The sequence below is a fragment of the Ovis aries genome, chromosome 23 (genome assembly GCF_016772045.2).
Source record: "Ovis aries strain OAR_USU_Benz2616 breed Rambouillet chromosome 23, ARS-UI_Ramb_v3.0, whole genome shotgun sequence".
In the NCBI taxonomy this organism is placed as follows: Eukaryota; Metazoa; Chordata; class Mammalia; order Artiodactyla; family Bovidae; genus Ovis; species Ovis aries.
Window position 1 is genome coordinate 61,878,785 of NC_056076.1, and position 23,499 is coordinate 61,902,283.

The 23,499-nt window shown below is 51.1% G+C and overlaps 1 protein-coding gene and 1 long non-coding RNA gene across 4 annotated transcripts in view; one reads left to right on the forward strand and one right to left on the reverse strand.

Annotated features, from left to right (window-relative positions):
• Positions 1-23,259, reverse strand: part of BCL2 (BCL2 apoptosis regulator) — a 198,425-nt gene extending 175,166 nt beyond the window's left edge. For all 3 annotated transcript variants that reach the window (XM_012103831.5, XM_060405320.1, XM_060405321.1), the window contains exon 1: positions 21,620-23,259. In XM_012103831.5, the coding sequence (XP_011959221.3) occupies positions 21,620-22,174 (555 nt within the window). In that variant the 5' untranslated portion in view covers positions 22,175-23,259. The remainder of the gene's footprint in view (positions 1-21,619) is intronic.
• Positions 1,494-12,531, forward strand: LOC132658489 (uncharacterized). The gene is made up of 2 exons (XR_009598185.1): positions 1,494-6,073; positions 10,825-12,531. It is a non-coding gene; the product is annotated as an uncharacterized LOC132658489 (long non-coding RNA).
• Positions 23,260-23,499: the final 240 nt, after the last annotated feature.

A 23,499-nucleotide genomic window follows, 5' to 3' on the forward strand; every position in this document is an offset into this window, starting at 1 on the left:
TTATCCTTGAAAAATATTCAGCTATAGAATAAGTGTGGCCAGGCCTTTCCTACCTTGGTGGACCAACAATGGGATCAACCAGAACCTGGCTTTAACCCACTTGGTGAAGTCACACAGCATGACACAGACCTGTCCACACTGCACGCCATCCGGGGGAAGGAAAGGCCTTTCTGCCCCCCCCCCCCGCTGCTGCTGCTAAGTCGCTTCAGTCGTGTCTGACTCTGTGAGACCCCATAGACAGCACCCCACCAGGCTCCCCCGTCCCTGGGATTCTCCAGGCAAGAACACTGAAGTGGATTGCCATTGCCTTCTCCAGCCCTCCTCTATAATGATATCCAAACACAGGAATCAAAAGAGGGCCACACTACGGGATAAATGATTAGCAGTCTAGACCCGTGCATCCAGTAAAAATAAAACATGGGCCCTGGATGTCATTTTCAGTTCATTAGTAGCCACACTGAATATATTTATTCCAACCAACATGTCCAAAATATTATCATTTCAACACACAATTGACAGAAGAGTGACTAATGACTAGCTTGCACTCATCTTTTCATACTAAGTCTTTGAAACCTAGTGTGTATTTTACAGTCCGGTTGCATCGGTCCCTGGGTTGGGAAGATCCCCTGGAGAAGGGAATGGCTAGCCCCTCCAATACTCTGGCCTGGAGAATTCCATGGGCCATACAGTCCATCTGGTCGCAAAGGGTCGGACACAACTGAGTGACTTTCACTTTCAATTTTTTTCACAGGACCCAGAGCCACCGTGCCTGGAGGCCCACGCGGGACAGTGCAAGGTAGATTTCAGACTCAGGTCCACACTTTGCTGGCACACGTGAGCCTCTGATCACTGCTGAGCACACTGCCTCGCAGTGAGCTGACATGCGGGATGCGAAGTGCTGAGAGGCGGACTGGGATCAGAGGGGCAGTAAAAGGCTTGAAAAGCCTGAGCAGACTCCAGGGGGCAGTGACGGTCAGGGAGGCCTGGCATGCTGCAGGTCACGGGGTCGCAAAGAATCAGACACAACTCAGCAGCTGAAAACAGCAACGAAAGCCATCAGCCCGTGCCGAACGGTCCCTGCTCTCACAGCACAGGAGCCCTGGTCTCAGGCGCCAGAAGGGACGCTGCTGCTCAGGAGCAAAGGCCGGCGAGGTCTCCACGGCGCTCCGAGCCCTTCCTCCAAGGCATCCTGAACCGGCCGCACTGCGGGCCTGGCCTCTGAAGCGGCTGCTGCGAAGCGCCCAGGAGAGGCTGAAAACAGACGAGCACGTACCGCGGGGTCCTGCATCCCTGCGAAACCATCTGCATTCTGTTGAGCAGATTTGCGTAAGGTTGGAGCCAAGGGGACTTGGCTGGTCTCCAGGTTGCGCCCTCCCTCTGGGCTGCGACAGCCACTGCTGTTGGTCACCAGTTAGGAGGGCGGGAGAGCAAGAGAGACCCTCCAATCAGAATCAGCATCGCAACGGAGCCCTCCTACACTGACATGAAAATCCAGGTCTTCCGGGGTAAACGTGAAGGAGCTCTGAGGTGTGACCTGACCGCCACCTCCTTGGTTACGACAAGAGCTTACTTTCCACGACTCGGACCTTGGCCTGTGTTTACAGCCCCGCGTGGGGCTGCACCCATCCAGGCAGACACACGCGCACCTGAGCGCCGTGGGCCCCAAGAGGAACCAAACTCACCCCCCCTTCCTTCCAGAAAGCCAGAGGCTGCTGCCCCGGGGGCAACGCTGACCCCAGCGGCCCCTCCAAACGGCAGCCCTGAGTGGGAAGCACGCTGGAGGCAACAGGGGCCTCGGGGGGCGCGCCCCGCTCCTTGTCTCTTCCTCCAGGACCGAGGGCTCCGACTGCAGACGGCGAGTGAGCAACGTACGTGACACCGCCGGGCAGGCCAGCATCACGCGGAAAGCACGCAGAAAACTGCTCGACTCTATTTAACATCTTTGTTATTTTATTTCAGCTGCCTATCTCTTTCTAGGACGATTTCCCAGGGAAATTCCATTTTCATTACAAAAGCGGTTTCTCACGCCAGGGAAAAGACTGGCGCGGAGATTATTGCCCTGTTGCTTCTACTACGGTCGTCTCAGATGGTGCGTCTGCGGGAGACGAGTGGTTATTCCTAAACAGGCTTCTCCGCATCCTGCCGCGGGTTCGGTTTGCCCCGAGTCATCTCTTCTGGGGCCTCAACAGAAGCAGCTTTCAGGAGACTGTGGAAGGAGGGAGAGGTCGTGAAGAGCGCCTAACCCCAGCTCACCGACGACCGGAACAGGCGCGATCACGCAGACAGAGCTTCAGGAAGCCTCCAGCCCGGAGCGCGCACCCCAGGAACCTCTGCTTCATCACGAGCACAGCCGGGAGCCGTGTGAAGCCTGCAGTACCGCTCGGAGGGCCCCAGGGCAACTGTCTGTGCTACCAGCGAGACAGCTGGCATTTACCGGGCACCCAGTCTGTGCTGGCCCCAGAGTGTTCAGTGATGGTCAAATGGCATCCAAAGTCCTCAACTCCAACAAATCTCGCCGATTCTACGTTTTCTGGGGGGCGGGGGGGGGGGGGGGGTGCTGCATGCGTGGCAGGTGGGATCTTAGTTCCCCAACCGTGGGTCAAACCTGCAGTGGAAGCGTGGAGTCTTAACCCCTGGGCCGCCAGGAAGCCTCTGACTCTGCCTTTGAAAGCCTACTATGGTTGTCCTGTCTCAGTGGGAAGATGGGCAGGCATGCAGGCGCTGGTGCCCAGCTGCACCCCAAGAAGGACCCCTGCTCCATCGCCCCATCCCGCTCTGTGCTGCCCTCCCCCGCAACACACACACACACACCACCATCCTGCCAGAAACCTTCACCAGATCTCTGCGTGAAAAATCAAATCTGAGTTCCCTACAGAGACAGTCAGGGCCTTGAGTCAGCCTCACTGCGCCCTCAGCTTCATCTCCTTCCTTCACCCCGTAACCCCCACATGCCGGTCAGGCTGACCCCTGTACCACTGTCAAGCGCATGAGACCTTTCTTGGACTCCGTTAATGCTTACACGGGACAAGCTCCTACTCATCATTCAAGACCCAGGCCAAACGGCTCATCCTCTGAGAAGCCACCTTAACGTTCCAGGAAAAGACTCACTGGACGGTCACGTGTATTTGTGTGTCTGTCTTCCTGGAGGCTGCCCTCCATGAGGCCAGAGACCACGCCCAGACCCCTAGCAGGCACAGAGAGCGTGAGATGAACAGAGGGCCACACTTCACTGCAGGATGGTCTCAGCCTGAGGGCTTCCCGGGTGGTGCTGGCGGTAAAGACTCCACCTGCCAATGCGGGAGACGCCAGAGACACGGGCTCACCCTCTGGGCAGGGAAGATCCACGGGAGGAGGAAATGGCAACCCACTTCAGTATTCTTGTCTGGAGAATCCCATGGACAGAGGAACCTGGCGGGCTACAGTCCCTGGGGTCACAGAGATTCAGACCCGCACGCATTTCAGATTGAAGTTGGGAGGCAGATGCTCAGAGTTCAGGCTTTGACTATAAAGCGGCACCTCACACAAGCTACTGTGTGTCACACAGCTCTTCTAAATACGCCAGCGATGTAATGTGTGCACGGAGAGGAAGACTGAGATGCAGCGTGACAGCAGAAACACCCTCGGAAGTCACAACAGTCACAGCCACTTGGGTCAAGTTCCTACCAATTCTCCACTCAGCAAGGCAGGAGAAGGAAAAGGACGGCGGGTGAGTAAAGTCGCTGAAGGGCTGTCAGCCTCTTTAGATTCTTTCTGCACTATTGCTGCTTTCCCTCCTCTGTCCCACTCTCTGGAATGAATCATTTCACTTAAGTCGATTTTTCAGATGACTGAAGCCTAAACTTAAAAATAAATAGATAACAATTCAGAATGGAGATACTTCTGAAACTTATTACCCACTTTCCCTGAACTCTTCAACTCTTCCTATGGAAACGAAGCCTGAGTTGATGAGTCAGCAGCATCCTCAGGAGTAAGGAAGACCGCCCGGCTCACACCCCACTGATAACCTCAGGGGCGCCGAGATCTTCATTACTGCCTGCCCCACACAGAGGAGCCTCACATGGCCGTGCTCTTTATTCCCTGGGCTAATCTTAATAGCATTTTTATCTTGTTTCTTGCAATCAAGACTCTTGGAAATAATTTTTCAATAATTTGCTGGCCTCCTCTGCCAACTCAGTGCTAGTTACCCATATTCACGGTTTCTACTGGCTGGGGAAAAAATGATAACTAACCTTGAGAGAAGATGTATTTTTTTTTAATTGGGTGGAAAATTATTCAACCTTAAAAACAAGTGAAATTCCCAGCCATGCTGCAACCTTGAAAACATTACACTAAGCAAAATAAACCAGACGGAAGGGCAGTGCCGCATGGTTCCACCTGCCCGAGAGCCCGAGAGCCCGAGTTCATAGGGACAGAGCCTAAGGCGGAGGAGGGCGTTCAGGGTGACGAAAAGTTCTGGGCAAAATGACGGCACAGCTCGAAATTGCTTCTACTGTAACGACGATTATGATTTATACAGTGCTAACTGCGTATTGGGCTCTACTCTAGGGCTTTGCAAGTGTTCACTTGTTAATCGTCACGGCAGCCCCTAGAGGTACATACTGTTTATATCTCCCTAGCCCACCAGGCTCCTCCCTCCATGGAATTCTCCACGCAAGAAAACTGGAGTGGGTTGCCATTCCTTTCTCCAGGGAATCTTTCCCACACGGGAATCGAACTCACGTCTCCTGCGCTGTGGACAGAGTCTTCACCGTCTGAGCCACCAGGGAAGCCCCAGATGACGGTGTGAACATGCTTATTAGAGCACTGAACTGCACACAGAAATGACTAAAATGGTGCATTTTAGTCACGTATGGTTTATCACTAGGTACACACACACGTACAGATACGTAGCGTGCACGTGTATTTTAAAGCAAGCCTCTCGAGAACGATGGCTTGCTTCTATGAGTCGGTGTGACCTTTAAGTCAGCACATGGACTTTGTGACTTCCGTCTGCAAGGCAGGGGTTGAAATTACTTCCTCGTTCCTAGTCGGCCTGAGGATCATGAGAATCACCCGGAGGACTCTGAAGGTGTGAACGGTGTCTGCAGTCCCCAAGGCCTTTCCCTCACGAGCGGCATACAGGTGGCAAAGGGGTGCTCCCGCGGCCCACGGGGACACCCTGGATAATCCCGGGAGAGCCGCCGCGGAGGAGGCCGGGAAGCCCGCCTTGGACACAGACTCCAAACCCTCCTCTCGTCCTCAGGTCCAGCCAGACAACCCCGGGGTCACATACTTGGTCATGAAGAGAACAAAGATCCCAAATATCTGGAGTCACTGGGATGTTTGAGGGTTTGTAAAAGAACAGAGGCAGCCTTTTAAATATCATACTGTTGGGTTATAGCTTATAAATGAAACATTTTAGGTTATATTGGAACAATATTTTGAAAGCAGTCTGATCCATAAGAGAGAGAGGGTGTATCTGGTAGTGTGTTCAGTTTGGCAAGCACAGAATCTAGGGCTTGGAGGGTTTGATGTTGAACTCTGTCTCGCTTAGTGAAAGGTTACTATTGTCCCTCTGCCTGAATAATAACTCACCTTTCTTTTTTGCTTCCTTATGAGATATCAGGAAGGTCTACTCTAAAAGTTACAATGGGCTGTGCCTGGGAGAAATGTTTGAAATTTTTAAACTCATATATGCTTTACTAAGCAAACTTCTTAAAACGGTTCTTTTCTTTCCCTCTTGAATTTGAGTTATTTCACTCTGCACATGAACCTAAAATTAAATATTCCATCTCTATGTGTTTAATAACATCAAGAGATATAACAATTAATGAGATTGCCGTGGGGGTGGGGTGGGGAAGAGTTGCATAAGGAGCCTACTAAGAGTTTCCTATCTTGTCAGAATTTGGTGTTTTAGTTTCTTTTAAGAAAATAGTTTCCTGGCCCAGGCGGACACTCCCTGAGCCCTGAGATCAACACAGCATCCTGTTCGAATGTTATGCTGGAAACACTGCGCTGTTCTAGGCCAAATGTATCCACATCACACCGAGGAGGACGGAAAGAACTCTCTCTGGATGCACCACAGTTGCTGAAGGTGGGTTTGTTTATGAGTAGAATAAAATTTACAGCTAAATATAAAAACAGATACATCGTCATCTTGTAAAGGGTAGTAACATGTCATTCCAACTCTGGACTCTTGGAAAAAACATGAAGGTCATGCCTAAAATAAGAACAGTGAAGGGCCGAGGATCAAACCAGGGGTAAAACCGCAGACGTGTCCCTGTTTTGATGAAGGCATTAGGCAGGTTACAATCGGACAGTGAGATCATTTCTCTTGAACCAGGAAAGCTCTGTGGGTTTGTTATTTCAACACACACACACACACACACACACACACACACACACACACACACCACCCCACACTGCCCCTGGGGAGGGTTTCTGAATCAGGTGTCTAGTCTGGGTGTGAAGCAGTGATTACTACGTATTTTTCAAAGGCTATTTATACAGACTTGGAGCCAAAGAGGAGAGAGGCAGAACACTTTGCTCCGCTGTGCGCCTCTCTCTTTTCAACTATGAAAGAGCTTTAAAATCCACAGAGCGAAAGGTTTCAGCTCCTAGTTACTAAGATAAAGATGGCTAACTGGCTTCCTAAAAAGATGCAAAGAAACCAAAAAGTCACATGCATCAAACTGTTATTTTTCATAGAGTTCTGTTTTTAGATTTTAAAAAGTTTCTCGAGTTTCAGAGGCTATCGATGACCACTTGGATGGCCTAGAAAAGGATCTGGTTTTGCCTCTTACTAGGCAGTGACTTGACTTTGCAGAACCTCTGTTTCCTCATCCATAATTCTACTTCCTACCCTCAGGGGGGAGGTTACTGGGGTTAAATAATCTTCTACCCATAAATGTGTTAAACTCAGAGCCTGGCACAGGTGGAGGTCCGATTAATATTAGTTTCCTCCCTTCCTCCTGACTCCCAGTGACGGAGGCCAATGGCCGCTGTGGGGGGAATGGAAATGGGTGTGGCAGGATCGGCAGGGCTAAGGGGGAAGGCGCTCCAGGCACTGAGCCGAAGACAGCAGGTCCGGGGTTTCCGCGGTGGTGCAGCGGTTAGGGACCCGCTTCCCAGGGGTGTGGGCCTGAGTCCCGGCTGGGAAGCTGAGACCCCACATGCCGTGCGACAATGGCCAAAGACTAGAAATAGCTTAAAGGCAGCAGGTCGTCTTCAATCCTGTACTGATCATGGACACCGTTCTGAGCTCACACGCAGGCTGTATTATATGATATGCATAGAGAGAGAGATATGTTCACTAGGATAGAGCGCCGTGTTCTCGGCTGCTCATTTTCAAGCAGGCATCCAGGGAAAAGAAGACGCGGTACACACATACACGGAATATCGCTCAGCCGTTCAAACAGTGGAGGCGCGTCATTCGCCACAACATGGACGGGCCTGGAGACTGTCGCGCTGAGTGAAGCGCGTCAGACAGAGAGGGAGAGCAGCACAGACCTCCCCCGTGTGCACAGTGGGAAAAGAGAGGCACAGATGAGCTTACTTACAACGCAGACAGACTCACAGGCACAGGGAATGAATTCACGGCTGCCAGGACGGATGGATGGATGGAAGAGGTAGCTAGGGAGCCTGGCCTCGACATGGGCACACTGCTGTATGTGAACCGGGTCACCAACAAAGACCTGCTGTCCAGCACAGGGGCCTCTGCTCAGTGCTGTGTGGCAGCCTGGATGGGGGGAGTCGGGGGACAATGAACACATGTTTATGTGAGTGAGTCCCTTTGCCGTCCGCCTGAAACTATCACAACATTGTTCACTGGCTATACTTCAACATAAAGAATTTTTTAAAACTGAAAAACCACTCATCCTCCTCTGGGTAAAAAACAATACTACTGGAAAAACTCAGACACGAATACAAGACATTAAACCCCCCCATCAGCACTCCTGTACCTGATCCCCGTTTCTGCTCTGCTGTAGCCCAGGGACAGAGGGGCCTGTTGGGCGCTGTCTATGGGGTCACACAGAGTCGGACACGACTGACGTGACTCAGCAGCAGCAGCAGCAGCCTCAATACTATGCTGTCAACATTTGCCTGTGTGCTGCCCTGCCTTCCCCACAATGCTGGATTCACAGAGGAGGGAGAGACAGTCCCTGGCCGTCGTGATTTCTGTTACAGATCCAGCGCTCTCACCATTACTCGCTGAATAAACAGAGTTGAACGGAAGTATAATCCACATGCCCCTTAGGAACTCAGGAAATTCTACTGATCAAAGCACCGTCATTGTTTCAGTTCAAAACCCCTTCACTCACCAAATTTGTGTTGGTTCCCTAAAGACAGGAGGATGATCTCAAAAGTAAATAAAAACATAGATTGCTAGTTAGGTGCCAGCCGGCAGCAATCATTTACATCCATACAATCCCACTTGCCCCCTGCTGAAAGGGGCTATCTCCCAGAACCCTCACATGGAGTTTTAGCAAATTCTCACAGTCACTGCGTTACTGACCCCTGAGAAGGTGTTTCAAGGTCAAGTGCACCAGCTCAAGAGCGTCCTGTGGCAAACATGAGACTCCCTCTGCCGTTAACACAAAACACATCTCAAAATAACCTGAAATGTTGAGACCACATTTTAATTCTGAAAGTGCTTGAGATAAAGAGCAGTAGAGGATACTATTTTCCAAAACTGGATGCACTCGTTTAGGTTTCTATTAAGGAAGCCGGTGTCCTTATGAAAACAGACTCCGAGAAGCAGAGCAGAGAGAAGTATCTCCTGGACTCTGAGTTGCGCTGAACTCCCGCTCCTCTGGACTTCCTGGGCCTTCTGTGGCTCTGTGAGTCGACGTTTTCTCTTCATGTGTGAATAAACAAATAATAAAAAGGGTGTGGGAGGGACAGGCAAGAGAAGTGGGAACATAACCCCACACTGCCTAGAGCTCTGTGACGATGAAATGGGCCAACAGATGCGAAGCTCCTTTGGAAACTTTAAAATACACCATCAAGGCAAGAGGCCACTGTCGTGATGCTTTCCCCTGGAAACACAGCTCTGCGAAACCTGCCTTTCCTAACTGAATTCCTTCTTCAAATACACCTTTAGTAACTGATTGTTAATGAAGAATTACCGCATTCTAACAAAAGGATTCACAATTTTTGTGGAATCTAACAAGTTTCAATACGGCAGTGTTAATTTAAGAGAATGGGAAATTTAGAAACTACTCGTACAGAACCAGGACATTGACCATACTCTTTTCAAGGCGACTGGAGGAAAAAGACCACCAGAACTGAAGAAGACGCGAGCGATGCTTCGAAGCATCCAGGCAATCACACATCTTCCCACAAGTGTCTCCACTCCGGCCCAGCCTCGGCTCCCAGCGAGCGGTTCCTTGCGGTCCTCACTTGCAGTCCGTCGGCTCCCAGGCTCTGCAGGGCTCCTGGGCCCGCCTCCACCGGTCAGTAACATCACCGGCCTCGTTAGCTGAGTGGGGCCAGAGTAGCTTTTCTAGAATGAAGCCCTCATGGAGGTACACTCCAGCCTCACCTGCTTTCTTGGCGGAGGGGTGGCGGGCAGTCCTGGCTCCTGAGCAGCGACGGGACCCTCACCCCCTGCCTGTGCTGGGGGCAGGGGCCCCACCCTCACACCAGCCGGGACCCCCTGTCCCGCCCCCCATGTGCCGTCCTGCCTCTGTCCTCTGTCCCCGGGCTCTGCCTGCTGGAGGCACTCTGCCCCTCAGCCCAGCCTCCACAGCGCCTGTCCTGGGAGGACCTCCCGACTCTGACAAATGCCCCGACGGGGGTGCACGTCTTTATCCCCAGCACCCCGCCTGTGTTCCTGCGGTTGCTGTCGAATGAACCCCACCCCCTAGACTCCAGCTCCCACCTCTCCAAGCTGGCGTACAGCATGCAGTCAACTCAAAAAAAAAAAAAAGTGGGATAAAGGGATAAGCCATTTCTTGCCCTGTCTGCTTCAACTGTAGGCTCACAATCGCACTCTTTTACTGGAAAGCACAGAGGTGCAAGGGGGCCCATTCTAACACGAATGAGGATGTCCGTTTCAACTTCACAATGAGCCAAACAGGTAGAGACGCTTGAAGGAAGAGTCAAGTGTCTCAACTTGTACTAAATTTCCCCAAAGTCTCCACATTTGCAAACCACTAATTTACTCATTGGCCATGCCCTTTCAATAGTCCCTACAAAAGGTATTTTCAAATTCCATTTGACATGTACTTTCATCAGTTAATTTTTAATTGAGCCAAATATTAAATGCTCACATTAACCAGACAAAGCGTCTTGAGCTGCTGATTTGCAGTGACAGCTTGTGTTATCCTCACACACAGGCCAAGCATGAAATAGAAAACTAATAACCCCTTAAGTGTATTCTCCAAGTATCATTTATGGGAAAGAAAACTCCATTCAAAGGAAACTTGTGTAACGGCTGTCATTTTCCCCCCCGAGCCGCAAGCTGTTACAATGAAGGGAAGCTCATTTTCCCACGGAGCCAGAGGAGCTCAGACCCCACCGTCACTGCACGGACTCATTAAGAGGCAACCTGGCAGCAGCTGAGGGGACAGACACTCTGGAGAACCGGCCAATTATCTGGGTGTCCTTTATCATCTGAAGTTTCTGAACTCACCCACAGATAAGCCCGTGAAGAGGGCCTGGCAGTGGAGACATAAAGCACAGAGATGAGAGATGAGAGGGGAGAAGGGGGAGCATCTGCCTGTGGTTTTACTCATGGGGACAGGTCTGTAAGCTGACACATCCCTCTTTTGCAAAGGCCCCTGAAGAAGTATGGTCAAGCTTCATTACAAGTAAACAAATCACACGCTCTTTCTCCAACAGATGACAAACGATGAGCAACGACGCTTTTGAGTCTGCTTCATGCCAAGGAACGAGGATTCTCAACATGCAAATTCCACCAGTTCTTAGAAACCACAGACAGGCTGTGACGTCTGCTCCAACCATAACAGAGAGCTGAGCCCCAGGCTGCCAGGCCAGTGGGCTGCTCCCTGCCACCCTCGGCCGTCTTCCTGGGGACGTGGAATCCCGGGCGCTCTCTCCCCTGGGAGCCCTGAGCTGCACTGACTCCACCTTCCACTGGCTGCTTGTTTCCAGGGGAGAAGAACGAGGGGACCACTTGCCCTTGTGACTTTTATGCTATGGTTCTTTCACACTTGTGCTACAGCGTCGATAAGAAAGGAGAAACCACTTTGTCCCCACCGTGAGAACCACACAGGAGTCCTCTTTCTTAAGCGGTAAGAAAATGAGAATCATCCTAGACGTCAAGCCTGTCCGAACTGGCTCTGAGACACAGGACAGCAGAGCTGAGAGCAGCTGGGCACACGCCTCCCTGGGGCTCAGACGGCAAGAACCCGCCTGCGGTGCAGGAGACCCGGGTTCGATCCCTGGGTCGGGAAGATCCCCTGGAGGAGGGCATGGCCACCCGCTCCAGTCTTCTCGCCTGGAGAGTCCCCAAGGACAGAGCAGCCTGGCGGGCTACCGGCCATGGGGTCACGAAGGGTCGGACACGACTGAGCGACTTCCACGTGCACAGATCTGCAGACAGCGCGCATGTGCTTTTGTATAAACAGATGCGAGGAGGCAGCTGGAGGGCCAGTCCCTAATACTAGCATTAAGGACTTCTATGAAAGTTGAATGTTTAATATGAAGCAGAGTCTAGAAGATTTCTTTTCAGGAATGAATGACGTACTTTTTCAATTCAATGATGGGCGACATTAAAACACGTAGGCATTTTTCTTCATTTGCTGCTACTAAACCTCGACAGGTCAGTGGGCAGGGCACTTCTTTCTTTTTGTTCAGTTGCTAAGCCGTGTCCGACTCTGTGACACCATAGACTGCAGCGCGCCAGGCTCCCCTGTCCTTCACCATCTCCTGGAGTTTGCTCGAATTCATGTCCATCGAGTCAGTGCTGGCATCCAACCACCTCATCCTCTGCCACCTCCTTCCCCTCCTGCCTTCAATCTTTCCCAGAATCAGGGTCTTTCCCAATGAGCTGGCTCCTCTCATCAGGTGACCAAAGTACTGGAGCTTCAGTGTCAGAACCAAGGGACACGCACATCCCTCTAACGGGACATCATGGAGTGAGACACATGTGCTTATATAACAGGTGGACAGTAGTTGTGAGGCTGAGTTTGATGTTCGAAGCCCTCTATCCCACTTCCCTGCTGGTCCAGTGGATAAGAACCCGACGGCCAGGGCGGGGGACACCGCGTCGATCCCTGGTCCAGGAAGATCCCAGAGGCCGCGGAGCAGCTGAGCCTGTGTGCCAACAACTGCTGAGCCTGCGCCCCGGAGCCTGGGCAGCTGAGCCTGTGTGCCAACAACTGCTGAGCCTGCGCCCCGGAGCCTGGGCAGCTGAGCCTGTGTGCCAACAACTGCTGAGCCTGCGCCCCGGAGCCTGGGCACCACACGACGGGAGGCCGCTGCCATGAGAAGCCCCACCACCACCGCAAAAAGATGCCGCGAGAGAAAAGCCTGCACGACGCAATACAGACCCAACGGACCCAAAAATAAAATAAATAAAAATTACCTCTGTCACAACTCACTTATCCAACCGGCAGTCACTGTGTGCACCTATCATCTGCTGTGCTGGGTGCAGCTTGACTGCGACAGGAGGATTGTTTCTTTTCTCGCTTTTTCTTGGCGGGGGAGCTGTGGTGTGAGGCATGTGGGATCTTAGTTCCCCAGCCAGGGACTGAATCTACTACGTGCCCTCAGTGGAAGCTCAGAGTCTTAACCCCTAGACCGCCAGGCAAGTCCCAGAACTATTTTATTAAGTGAGCAAGTGCCAGTGAAGGAGAACACCCTGACCGTGTAAGACCCCTACAAAGGGAGGGTGCTACAGGGATGCTGGAAAACACTAACCTGTCGTAAAGTGGGTTATCTTTTAAGCAGGCAAACCAGTAGCGGAGAGACAAGCTCTGAAGAGCAAAGCTTGGAGGCAAACACCTCCATTCAATCGGCAGACGCCTACAGAGGACTTCGGCAGGAAGGTGGCGTGGGAGCAGCAGTAACAAAAGAAGGCAGAGCCAGCGGGGGAAGCCAGGACCACGCTGGGAAACGGAGATGGGGAACGGGCGATCGGCGGGGACTGGGAAGAAGCAGCGCCGACTCCAGCCTCAGCGTCTCCCTCGAGCTCCAGATCCTTAAGACCAGCTGCCATGGGGCACTCCCACCTGGGCATCCTACCGGCGGGGAGCAGGGGGACTCCCAGGGGGCTCGGTGATGATGAAGAACCCGCCTGCAGTGCAGGAGACAGAAGTTCGATCCCTGGGTCGGGAAGATCCCCTGGAGGAGGGAATGGGCACCCACTCCAGTGTTCTTGCTGGAGAATCCCCTGGACAGAGGGGCCTGCGGGCTGTAGTCCATGGGGTCACAGAGAGTTGGACACGACTGAGCGATGACGATTCTACTAGGAGCTCAAGTTGAAATTGTCCAAAATTAATTCCATCACATTTATCCCACCAAAAGGTCACGCTGCTTACCATTCCTTGCTCGCTTCAGGACCACATCCTTCCGGGAAACAGCCTGGGTTTGGACTCACCCCTCCGCTTCCTTCCCTGCCCCCTCCTCACATTTGGTCCGTTCAGTCCTCTGGGTCCCAGCTCCCCCGCCGCCGTGATTCAGGCCTCCCACCTGGCTCCCAGTGTCCAGCCTCAGCCACCGTCATCCTCCTCAAGCCCACACGACCCGCCTTGACTCAGAACGCTTTCAATAATCCTTTTAACATCTACCAAGTTAAACACAAACTTAGGACCAGTCTTACCTCACCAGGGCTCTCTACGCCCCAGGCTGGCCAGGCTCTTCTCAACCCCCCGTGACGCCGCGAGCACTCCCACCTGTCCTGTCTCCTCCAGCTCAGCCCCTCGGCCTGCCCTCCCCTGTCTCTCCTCCCCATCATCTCCTGCAAGCGACTCAGCCAGGGCCCCTCTGGCTGGACCGGGTCGCCGTCCACTGAAGTGTGTCAAGGATTACAGCAATTTACACAGCACTTATCTTAGTCTCTCTACTGGTCAGAGTTCCTCAGATGCAAAGGTTATCTTCCACGTTTTTCACTCAAGTGAAACACCCGGCGTAGAGTTTTGCACATAGTAAGCACTCAATAAATCTTTTTCAATGGAAATAGGCAGTGTCCATGCCCTACACAATAGCAGGATCTTTAAAACCCTTCCGTTCCCATCACTGCCCGTTGCTAGGAACTCCTCATGGTTACAATCTGCAAACAATTGCTCATTTTCCTTGATTAAGACTTCACGTCATCTTTCTTCTTATGTTGTCACTTAAATAGTAAGTGACTCTGCATTATTATATTTACAATTTTGTTAGAAAATAGCTTCAAACCACCTGTAAAAATTTTCAGTGTTAAAAAGAGAGAGGTCAAGAAAGACAATCCTGGCAGGAATTCATAAAGAAAACGGGAAGAGACAGTCCTGAAATGTAGACTTAGAGGTGTCAACGAACATCCCTTATAGATCTTTTTCCCTCAAGAGATAAAATACCAGTATCTAAATATGACGACATAATGATGCAACCAATTTTATTCCTATGCTAACTGTAAGGAGGCACTGACCTAAGGGGACTAAGCACTTATCCTGTATACGCTTCGAGAAATCTATTTTAAAGGTGATACATAGGCATGACATTCATTGTGCTTAAAGCAGAACAAATCTGAGGATTGGAGAAGACTTGGGAAAAGTCAAGGAAAGGCAACCTGCAACGCTGATGCCTGGTCTGGCCTCCAAGCGCTAGAAGTCAGAAACTCTCCACACTCTTCTGCAGCTTAAGAGAAGGCAGTTAAAAAATACGGAAATACAGTAATTGGGACTGTCACAATAAAGATGCATTGTTCTCAATGGTAAAATCTCCCTTGGAAAATTTAAGCTTCACTTGATACAGTGGATCCTTGGGTCGGTTTTAGGAGAAATTTCAGCTTCCCTTGATACCATGGATCCTTGGGTCGGTTTTAGGACCCAGGAATAGAGGGTGAGGGGGCTGGTCATAAGCTGACTCGTTATGCTGAAGCTCCAGAGCACAGATGAGCTGATCATTAACTGAAAATGGAATGTGGCTCCATCTCTGAAATTCTGAAAGGCAAAACAAGGCGCAGAATGGACGTATCAGGGAACCTTCTCATAGAACCTGGTCCACTGCCTGAGAGAATCAGCCAAATAGCCCTGAGTGTGTCTGTAGCTGCTACCAATAGCCACGCCAGCGGCAGGGAGATCCCCTCTCTAACGTGCTTAAGAGGGCGTTTGGGGAAGTAGTCTTCAGCATAAGCTGTTTTAGCTGCGTTGAGTTAGTGAAACTTCATCTCAGACTAGAGTATCAGCCCCACTCTAGTCTCCCGCTGCAGAGATCAGAGCCAGTGGACTCTTCCAGCAGATCCTACCTTTTTCCCTGCACAGGGCTGGAATCTATGGTCTCTGGAGGGAAAGCCATCGTATCTGACCACAGAATTTCCCCTTGCCTGCCTGCTTGTGGCGAGAATGCAGATGGGGTTCAGATATTCCAGCCTGGACAGACCCCTTTCCTGCCCCTCTCCCTTGCGATCCAGACACAGGGCTCTTTCCTTCAGGTGAGCCCACCCTTCATGTGCTAGAGGCTCACAAGGAGCCGACCTTGCAGGTCCCCCTGCGCTGGGATGATGGGCAGGTAGGGTCAGTGATGGAGGTTGCAGGCGAGTAGGCCCTGATGAGAAAGCCCACATGGCTCTGGAGAGAGAGAGACAAACACCCCGTCATCATGCTCACGGAAGGACAGCTGGGTTTATCTTCTGTCTGGCAAATGAAGAGCAGGGAAATCAGGTTGGCACTACAGAATCGAGCAGATCAGAACAAGCAGCAATCTACAAAAATACTTTTAGAAACGAAAATGGCTTTGTCAACCTTCATTAAAGAAAGAGGACCACGGATAAAAGACGTTAGATGGTAAACACCTGCTCTTCAGGAGCACGAATGTCACAGTGGACTAGGAATTTCTGTATGTGGCGTTTTGGAATAGAAGCCTCTTAACAAACAGAAATAGGACTAGAATCTAAAACCAAGCCAAAACAAAAGCTTTTATTTTCCTCTCTCCCCTGTTTTGGTTCAAATCGACTCTGACTTTTCTACATACCAGAACGATTTAAGAAAGATAGTTCTTCAAATTAATCTATTCTAACCATCTTCATCAGAGCTTGACTGTCTGTTACTGAAAAAGAATTAATGAAATCCTTCAAAGACTGCAGACCAGTATTTATTAAGTCTTTATAATATGTATAGACAGCGCCTAATGGGTAAATACTTAACAAGGGAACTCCCCTTGCCTTTCAGTTCTCTTAAGCACATGTCTGTGTAACACAGTATTTTTTAAAATTATCTACATTCCTCTCCTAGTTAAATCAGGCCTAATGCACACATGAATAGCCATATGGTTAGAAATAACTTTTTCAGACAAATACTGAAGGGTATGCAAAATAACACATACTTAGCTTTTTTTTCTCCCCTCTAAATCTGAGAGTTTAGAACCATCTCATTGGGCTGGGTGGCAACAGACTTCAGGACATCTCCAGTCCAGGCCTGCGATGACATCCAGGGCGGAGAAAACGCCCTCCTCCCTGAACCCCGACCTGACGCAGGACCGGGCACAGAGGGGACTCAGCCTGACCTGACCCAGGACCGGGCACAGAGGGGATGCGCAGTCAGGTCTGCTGAACAGCCATCCCCGTCCTCAGCTAACTTTCATTCTTAACCCTGTTTCAACCTCACGCACTCACTTGGTCTGAATCCAACCAAGAGGGATTAAACAAGAGCCCCGCGCTGGACTCACTTCTCCAAGTGTCCCCTGTATGAAGCTGGGGGAAGGGGGACCAGTGCGCGAGGTTACCGCCATACCTGAGTCAGGTGCTATTAGATGACTTTAAAAAGGTTTAACAGAACCTTTGAACCTCAAACACAATATATCTCTGGGGGTAAAGAAGCCTTTTTACTCGCACACTACAAAGGCCGTGTTGTTTTTCTAGCACAAATGCCGCATTACTGCTGAAATACTGCTCCTGCGAAGACACGCTGGATGACCTCAGAGACGGGTGTGGGGGTGTGCTGAGTGGGAGAGACTGCTATTAATACACACAGCACCCACACACCTGCTTCACGAGTGGGCTTATCAGCCTCCAAAATGCTGACTAGGCCTGAGAGGAAAGATAAACTATAGGAGTTTGGCTTAAAAAAAAAATGCGGCTTTCTGTTACCTGGTGTACTATGCGGCCTAATGCCATTCAGCAACTCTGAAATGTACCAGTTCAACCAAGGATTGCTAAAAAGATCAATCCGTTCTCACTAGAAAGCACGGCTGAAAGTAACAGGATGCACAGAGGAAAGCCATGTTTTCAACTGACGTTAAACAGCAACAACGGCCCTAAAGCAGAAAAGAGAGCTGAGTGAACTGTCAATTTCACAAAAGTCCCCGAATGTGGTTGCTCAACAGCGCATGACTGCAGACTCTGGGAGCCACAGTGTATCTTTTCTACAAAGCCAATCACTGAGAAAGGGGTCATATGATTCTTTGCAGGCAGAAAGATGCACTTTCCCAAGGAAAGTTCATCATTAAATATATTATTTAAGACTGGATCATCTTCGGCTATTTTTAATCCTAGCATTTTGCTGCCAAAATCGGCCTTAAGCAGCTAATGCTCAACCGCTAGAAAAACGATGTTTCCTCATGTATTTTGCACACTGGCCTGAGAACGGTCTTGCTTTCCAGTTAATCAGCTGTTTGAGTGGATGTGGACTGTGTACAGAAGAGAGAAACTGCTTGCTGACCAACTAATAAAAAGGAAGCTAACCCTACTGGATGCGGAGAAGTAAGTTCCTGTCTTCCCAAACCACAGAGACCAAAGCATGAGCGCACAGAAAGGGTCACCCCACCGTCTCAGCAGAAGGAACCAATCGCCCATTAAAGCACCTTTTCCTTGCAGCTGTCAGACGTCTCCCGCTCTCCTAAGACATGAAGCAAAATGCTGTCACGCTTCTCAGTTCAGAGCGCACCGTTCACCATCAACTTGCCTACATCTCAACCCTGTGCTTGCAAAAGCCACCTTGGTCGTGAAGTGGTCCCAGGGCCCCTAAACTCATCTACAGAAATTAGAACTGATTTACAAGGGGATAAAGCAAGGCTGAATACAGCCATTAAGAGTTAAGTTTCCTGTCTTTAACTGGAGGGGAACGCTATCTCACTCTAACGGGGCCGCCAGTGCCAACACGTCGTCTCGTGCTCAGCTGCTTCAGTCGTGTCCAACTCTCTCCAACCCTATGGCCCGCAGCCCGCCAGGACTGCAATGGGTCACTGTGCCCTCCTCCAGGGGACCTTCCTGACTCAGGGACGGAACCCTTGTCTCCTGCATTGCAGGCGGATTCTTTACCGCTGAGCCACCGAGGAAGGCCCACCAATTGTATAGTTGCCACGGAAAACATCCTTGAGAGGTCAGAGCTTGTGATCATTCTGCCCCTGTCTCTACAGCATTGCAGCCTCTCTCCCCCAAAGCTCAGACCGCTCTAGCAGATACCTGGGATGTGCCTGGCATTCTCGGTAACACCACGGAGCCCAGGAGGCCACTGGAAGGGGACGCTGCAGGACCCCTCCCGGACTCGCATTTTTCCTAAAAGATGTCACGGGAATCAGTGGTCGGTGATGGTAGCCGGCACCTCTAACCCCCCTGTGCACCCCAACACCTGCAGACGTGCGAACCACAGGCTCTGACTCAGAGGCTCTGGGCGGGACCGGAGGCGCTGCTCCGCCAAGGCGCTCCCAGGGGACGCCCGCGAGCTCCCACACGTGGAGAGGCAGGTCTCAGATGCTTCCTAGAACCACTGCAGTCTCGCCCCTCTGCTACCCTGCCTCCCTCTGGATGCTTTAATCAGACTCAGGGATAAAGCCCCAGTCCACCCCACAGCCCGTTTCTTCCTCAGTGTTTGTGTGACGTGCAGACTTCTGAGACCGTCTCTCAGACACTGACCATCCAAGGCCCTGCTTTCTGCCGCTTACGGAGCACGGAATGCAAACCGTTCTCCCTCAGCCTCAGAAGCAGTGGCAGCAAAGCACAAGTGCGACTTCGAGTCTAAAGCCCCCATCAGAACAGACTCAGCAGATGGGATGATCCACTGAGTCCTGTAAGCAGGGCAAGTTACTGTCCAACGTTAAGAGAATGTGCCAGCTCTCCTCTGAAACTCGCCCATCCTCACCGAGTCCCGTACGCCGTCCAATGACACGTATTACGAGAGAAGCAACTCTGATTGGTGCAAATTGGGAGGAAAATCTGTCTGGATGCCAAATGCTCAAAATAAAAATTTAGGTTCATAATGCATCTTTGGAAAGGACATGTAAATCAGTCCCCCAAATACACTTCTCAAATACTACCACCTCTTTTATTATTCCAAGGTGCCCATTTATGACGGCATTTCCTCCCACTTTTTTCTGCCAAAGTCCTTTGTTTTCCTATTTGGTCATCCATCTCTATGTTGTCCTGCACGCTACACATTTCACCATCAGCAATCTGTGCTTCTATATGATTTATTTTTACTATACGAGGTTTTGTCAAGAAAAAGTTTATCATGTTCTATGGGACGTCACTGTGGTTTGGCATCATAAAATGCAGCCTCTACATTTATCAACCTCAGATACCTGTTGACCACAAAGACAGGCTCTACCAAGAAAAGTCTATTTTGAAAGGAGGAAAGAGCAGGCCTTCACTTAAAAAGAAAATTCAATTGTATGAGATGTCAATGTACCACAACTTTACAACAAAGATCAAGATTACACCTTAATTTCTATCATAAGCATACGTCTCCATTTCCCCTCTTTTTATGCATTACTTGACACAGGACAGTTACCACCTTGGCTTCCTTTCAACTGGAAAGAAAAATTTTTTAATATTTTTTCACAAAAGTTATGTAATAGTCAAACTGTTCAGTTACTTTTACTTTGGTCTCAAAATGATCCTTTTGGTGTCTGGAAGTCCCTATCTGTTTGGTTATAGTGGTTACAAACAAAACCAGCTACTTAATCAAACATTTAACAAAAATACTCCTTACACCTTCTACAGAACTCTTCCAGAATTACTAAAGATCTGATAATATGGTATCTCAAAGAAACAATTCACAAAAAGCATTTATTAATAAATTTTAGGGGTTGAATGCGGATTTTCACTCTTAAACACTAAACACGGCATCAGGGCTTTGCCAGCTTTGGTCACGCGGAGCATCTACTTTCCTTGGGTTTTCTCTTTTCAGCCCCTCGTACGTGCACACTTTGTAAACTATGTAATGTGCTTCTTGAAATCGAACCCACGTGTAGTGCCTTCTAAGGATTTTGCTCCTGTTGGGTCCTATAAGACAGTAATAGCAGTAATCCTCCTGGCGACTGTAAAAGGAACCACTGAATGGCATCCTTTTTCAGGACAGCTCTTCAGATTAAAACAAAAAGTCTGCAAAACCTTGAACCAGAGTTATTCCTCTTTCACTTTTTCACAAATTGATCATTTCAGATATGAGGTGTAGATGTCAGTGACACTTCTTCAGTCTTATGAGCTGTGCCCCTCCCCCAGAGAATCACGCTCACAGAAAGAGCTTTATGGTGCCGTGACGGAGGCTCCGTCTAGCACAACAGTACCAGGAAAAAAAACAACACAGCTCACAGATGTTCTTCAAAAATACAAGCATCAATCACTTCAACTAAAGTCACAGCATGAGAATCCACAGCTAAGAATCAATTCTTCTATCTTTATATAGATACTCTGGACGCAAGTTTGCCCCACAGAGGATCCCACCAAACGATGTGCATTGTAGGTTAGGGTGGAAAATAAAATACACTAAAAATTCCAGTGAACTTCTAAATCATACACAAGTTATAGAAATAGAATACAAGACAGGCGGCCAACGCGAAACCCGTCAGTGATGAAACAAACGCCCACAGCCTAGGGTTCTTCAAGACACAAGGTCATGCCCACTATGAACGCGGCACACATTGGAGGTCAGTGTCAACAGACTCTGGAAGTCAACTTAACCTTTTCACAATCATCCAGGTTTTCTAGGGAAAGGGGCTACACTGGTTTTCCTCTTTGGGTAGATTTTACCAAGTGAGTCAGAGAAGGCAGGCTCCTGGGCCTCTAGAGGAGTCTGCTCTTCTAATCAGTGGTTTTCAAATTTTAGGACAAAGCAGAACCCCCACCCCCACCCCCCCAGGGGAGCTCATTTCTGATGCAGAGAGTCAGGACTCAGCCTGGCATCCAGCTTATGAGTTGTCCCTGAAATGCTCCTTTTCAATAAGCTACTCCACCAGGTACCGTGATCATGGGGATCCCTGGACTCCCAGTTTCAGTAACCTCGAAGGGATGCCCTTTATCCCCAAATTCTACTGAGCAGCAAAGGCTGGATCTTTGGACCTCAGTAGCTGGCGCAAGGGAAGCAATGTCTCCGGGGAAGGAGTGATCGCGGTGGGGCCGGCAGGGAGAGCTCTCTGCAGGGGAAGAGAAAGGGAGACCACACACCTGGCTCCACTCCACTGGCCTGCCCTTGACCCTGGGCCCAGCCACACCCCGCCACTCGGACCGCCGGCTCAGGCTCACACCCAGACGAGCACCTACCCAGCCTCCGTTGTCCTGGATCCAGGCGTGCAGGTGCCGGTTCAGGTACTCGGTCATCCACAGGGCGATGCTGTCCACCAGGGGCGACATCTCCCGGTTGACGCTCTCCACACACATGACCCCTCCGAACTCAAAGAAGGCCACGATGCGCCCCCAGTTCACCCCGTCCCTGAAGAGCTCCTCCACCACCGTGGCGAAGCGTCCCCTCGCGGTGAAGGGCGTCAGGTGCAGCTGGCTGGACATCTCGGCGAAGTCGCGGCGGTAGCGCCGAGAGAAGTCATCGCCGGCCTGGCGCAGGGTCAGGTGGACCACAGGTGGCACCGGGCTGGGCGCAGGCCCGGCGGCGGCGGCCGGGGGCGGCGGCGGGGAGGTCCTGGAGGGCGCGGGCGCGCGGCCGGGCTGCGAGGACAGGATGCCCGGCGCGGGGGCGGCCCCGGGGGGCGCGGCGCCCGCGGCTCCGGCTTCCCACTCGTAGCCCCGCTGCGACAGCTTGTAGTGGATGTACTTCATCACGATCTCGCGGTTATCGTAGCCTGTGCCCCCCGCGTGCGCCATCCTTCCGCCGCGGGAGGGCAGCCGGGCCCCCGCAGCACCTCTCGCCCCCCGCTGCCCGCCCCACGGCCCCGCAGATGGGGGGAAGAGTTACAACCCAGCTATTTCATTGGGTGTGCTTTGCATTCCTGGAAGAGGGGGTGTCTTCAACCACGCGGAACACTTGATTCTGGTGTTTCCCTCTTGGCATGAGATCCTGGAAATTTTTACTTAAATCCCCTTCGGATCTTTATTTCATGAGGCACATTATTAATTACTGTTAATATCAGTCCACCTCCTCCGTGATGCTGAAAGGTTAAAAAAACTAATCAGTCAAAATCAGGTGCGTTTCCCTCTGCACGCTGGTTGAAAGCAGGGCACACACACACTACAAGTTACACGCTGAGAAGAATATATTACACTGCCTGGAAATTTAAACTTACTCCAATGCACTTAAAGTGAAAATCGCAAAGGTTCCCACTGACAGTTACATTAAACCAATTTCCTGTGCAAAGAACTTACTGGTATTTTTCAAGGACAGCATGATCCTCTGTGAAGTTTCCTTTTTTGTGAAAACAAATGAAAAGGCAAAAAGATTCCATCAATCTTCAGAACTCTCCAGTTAGAGCTGCTCTGAAAACTTCCCAATGAATCAGGAGTTGGGGGAGGGGGGTGCAAAAATTTAGGAGAATTTCCAGTTTGATTCCTAGACTTCTTCACAGAAATGTCAATCTGTAGGAATCCCAACCGGAGATCTCAAGAGCACGAGCAAACGGAAGGCAGCGGCGGCGGCGGATGAATTACCATTTCTCAGTCGGTATTTGCAGAAGTCCTGTGATTTTTCCCCTTCTCGGCAATTTTCACGCGCGCACACACGCGCGGGCACACACATGGGTCTGTGTCCGCGGGGCCGCCTCACGCCTCCCCGGGGAGAAAACACCGGGCCGGAGCCGGCGGGCGAGCGGCGGACGCGGGCGGGGATCCTCTCCGGATCAAACTCCGAACGGCCAAGGCATTTTCCGAAGAGCTGCCGATAGACGCAGGCTGGCCGCGCCGGCCCCGCGGTGCCGAGCGCGAGGAGCCCGCGCTGTGTGTGGTGCCGCGAGGGTGGGAGGCGGCGCTGGCGGGGGAGGGCTTTATTTTTTTTTTTTTTCCCCTCTTTTCCTAAAAAGGGATGACTGCTCCGAAGTTCTCCCCCCCCGGACCCCTCTTCCGCTGCACCCCACCGGCGCACCCCGCCTCCGGGCCGCGCACCCTCTCCCCGCCCCCGCGCCGCGCGCTCCGGCCGAGGACGCCGCCCGGGGGGGGCCCGGCGCCCGCACCTTCGCGGCGGCGGGGGGACCGGGCGC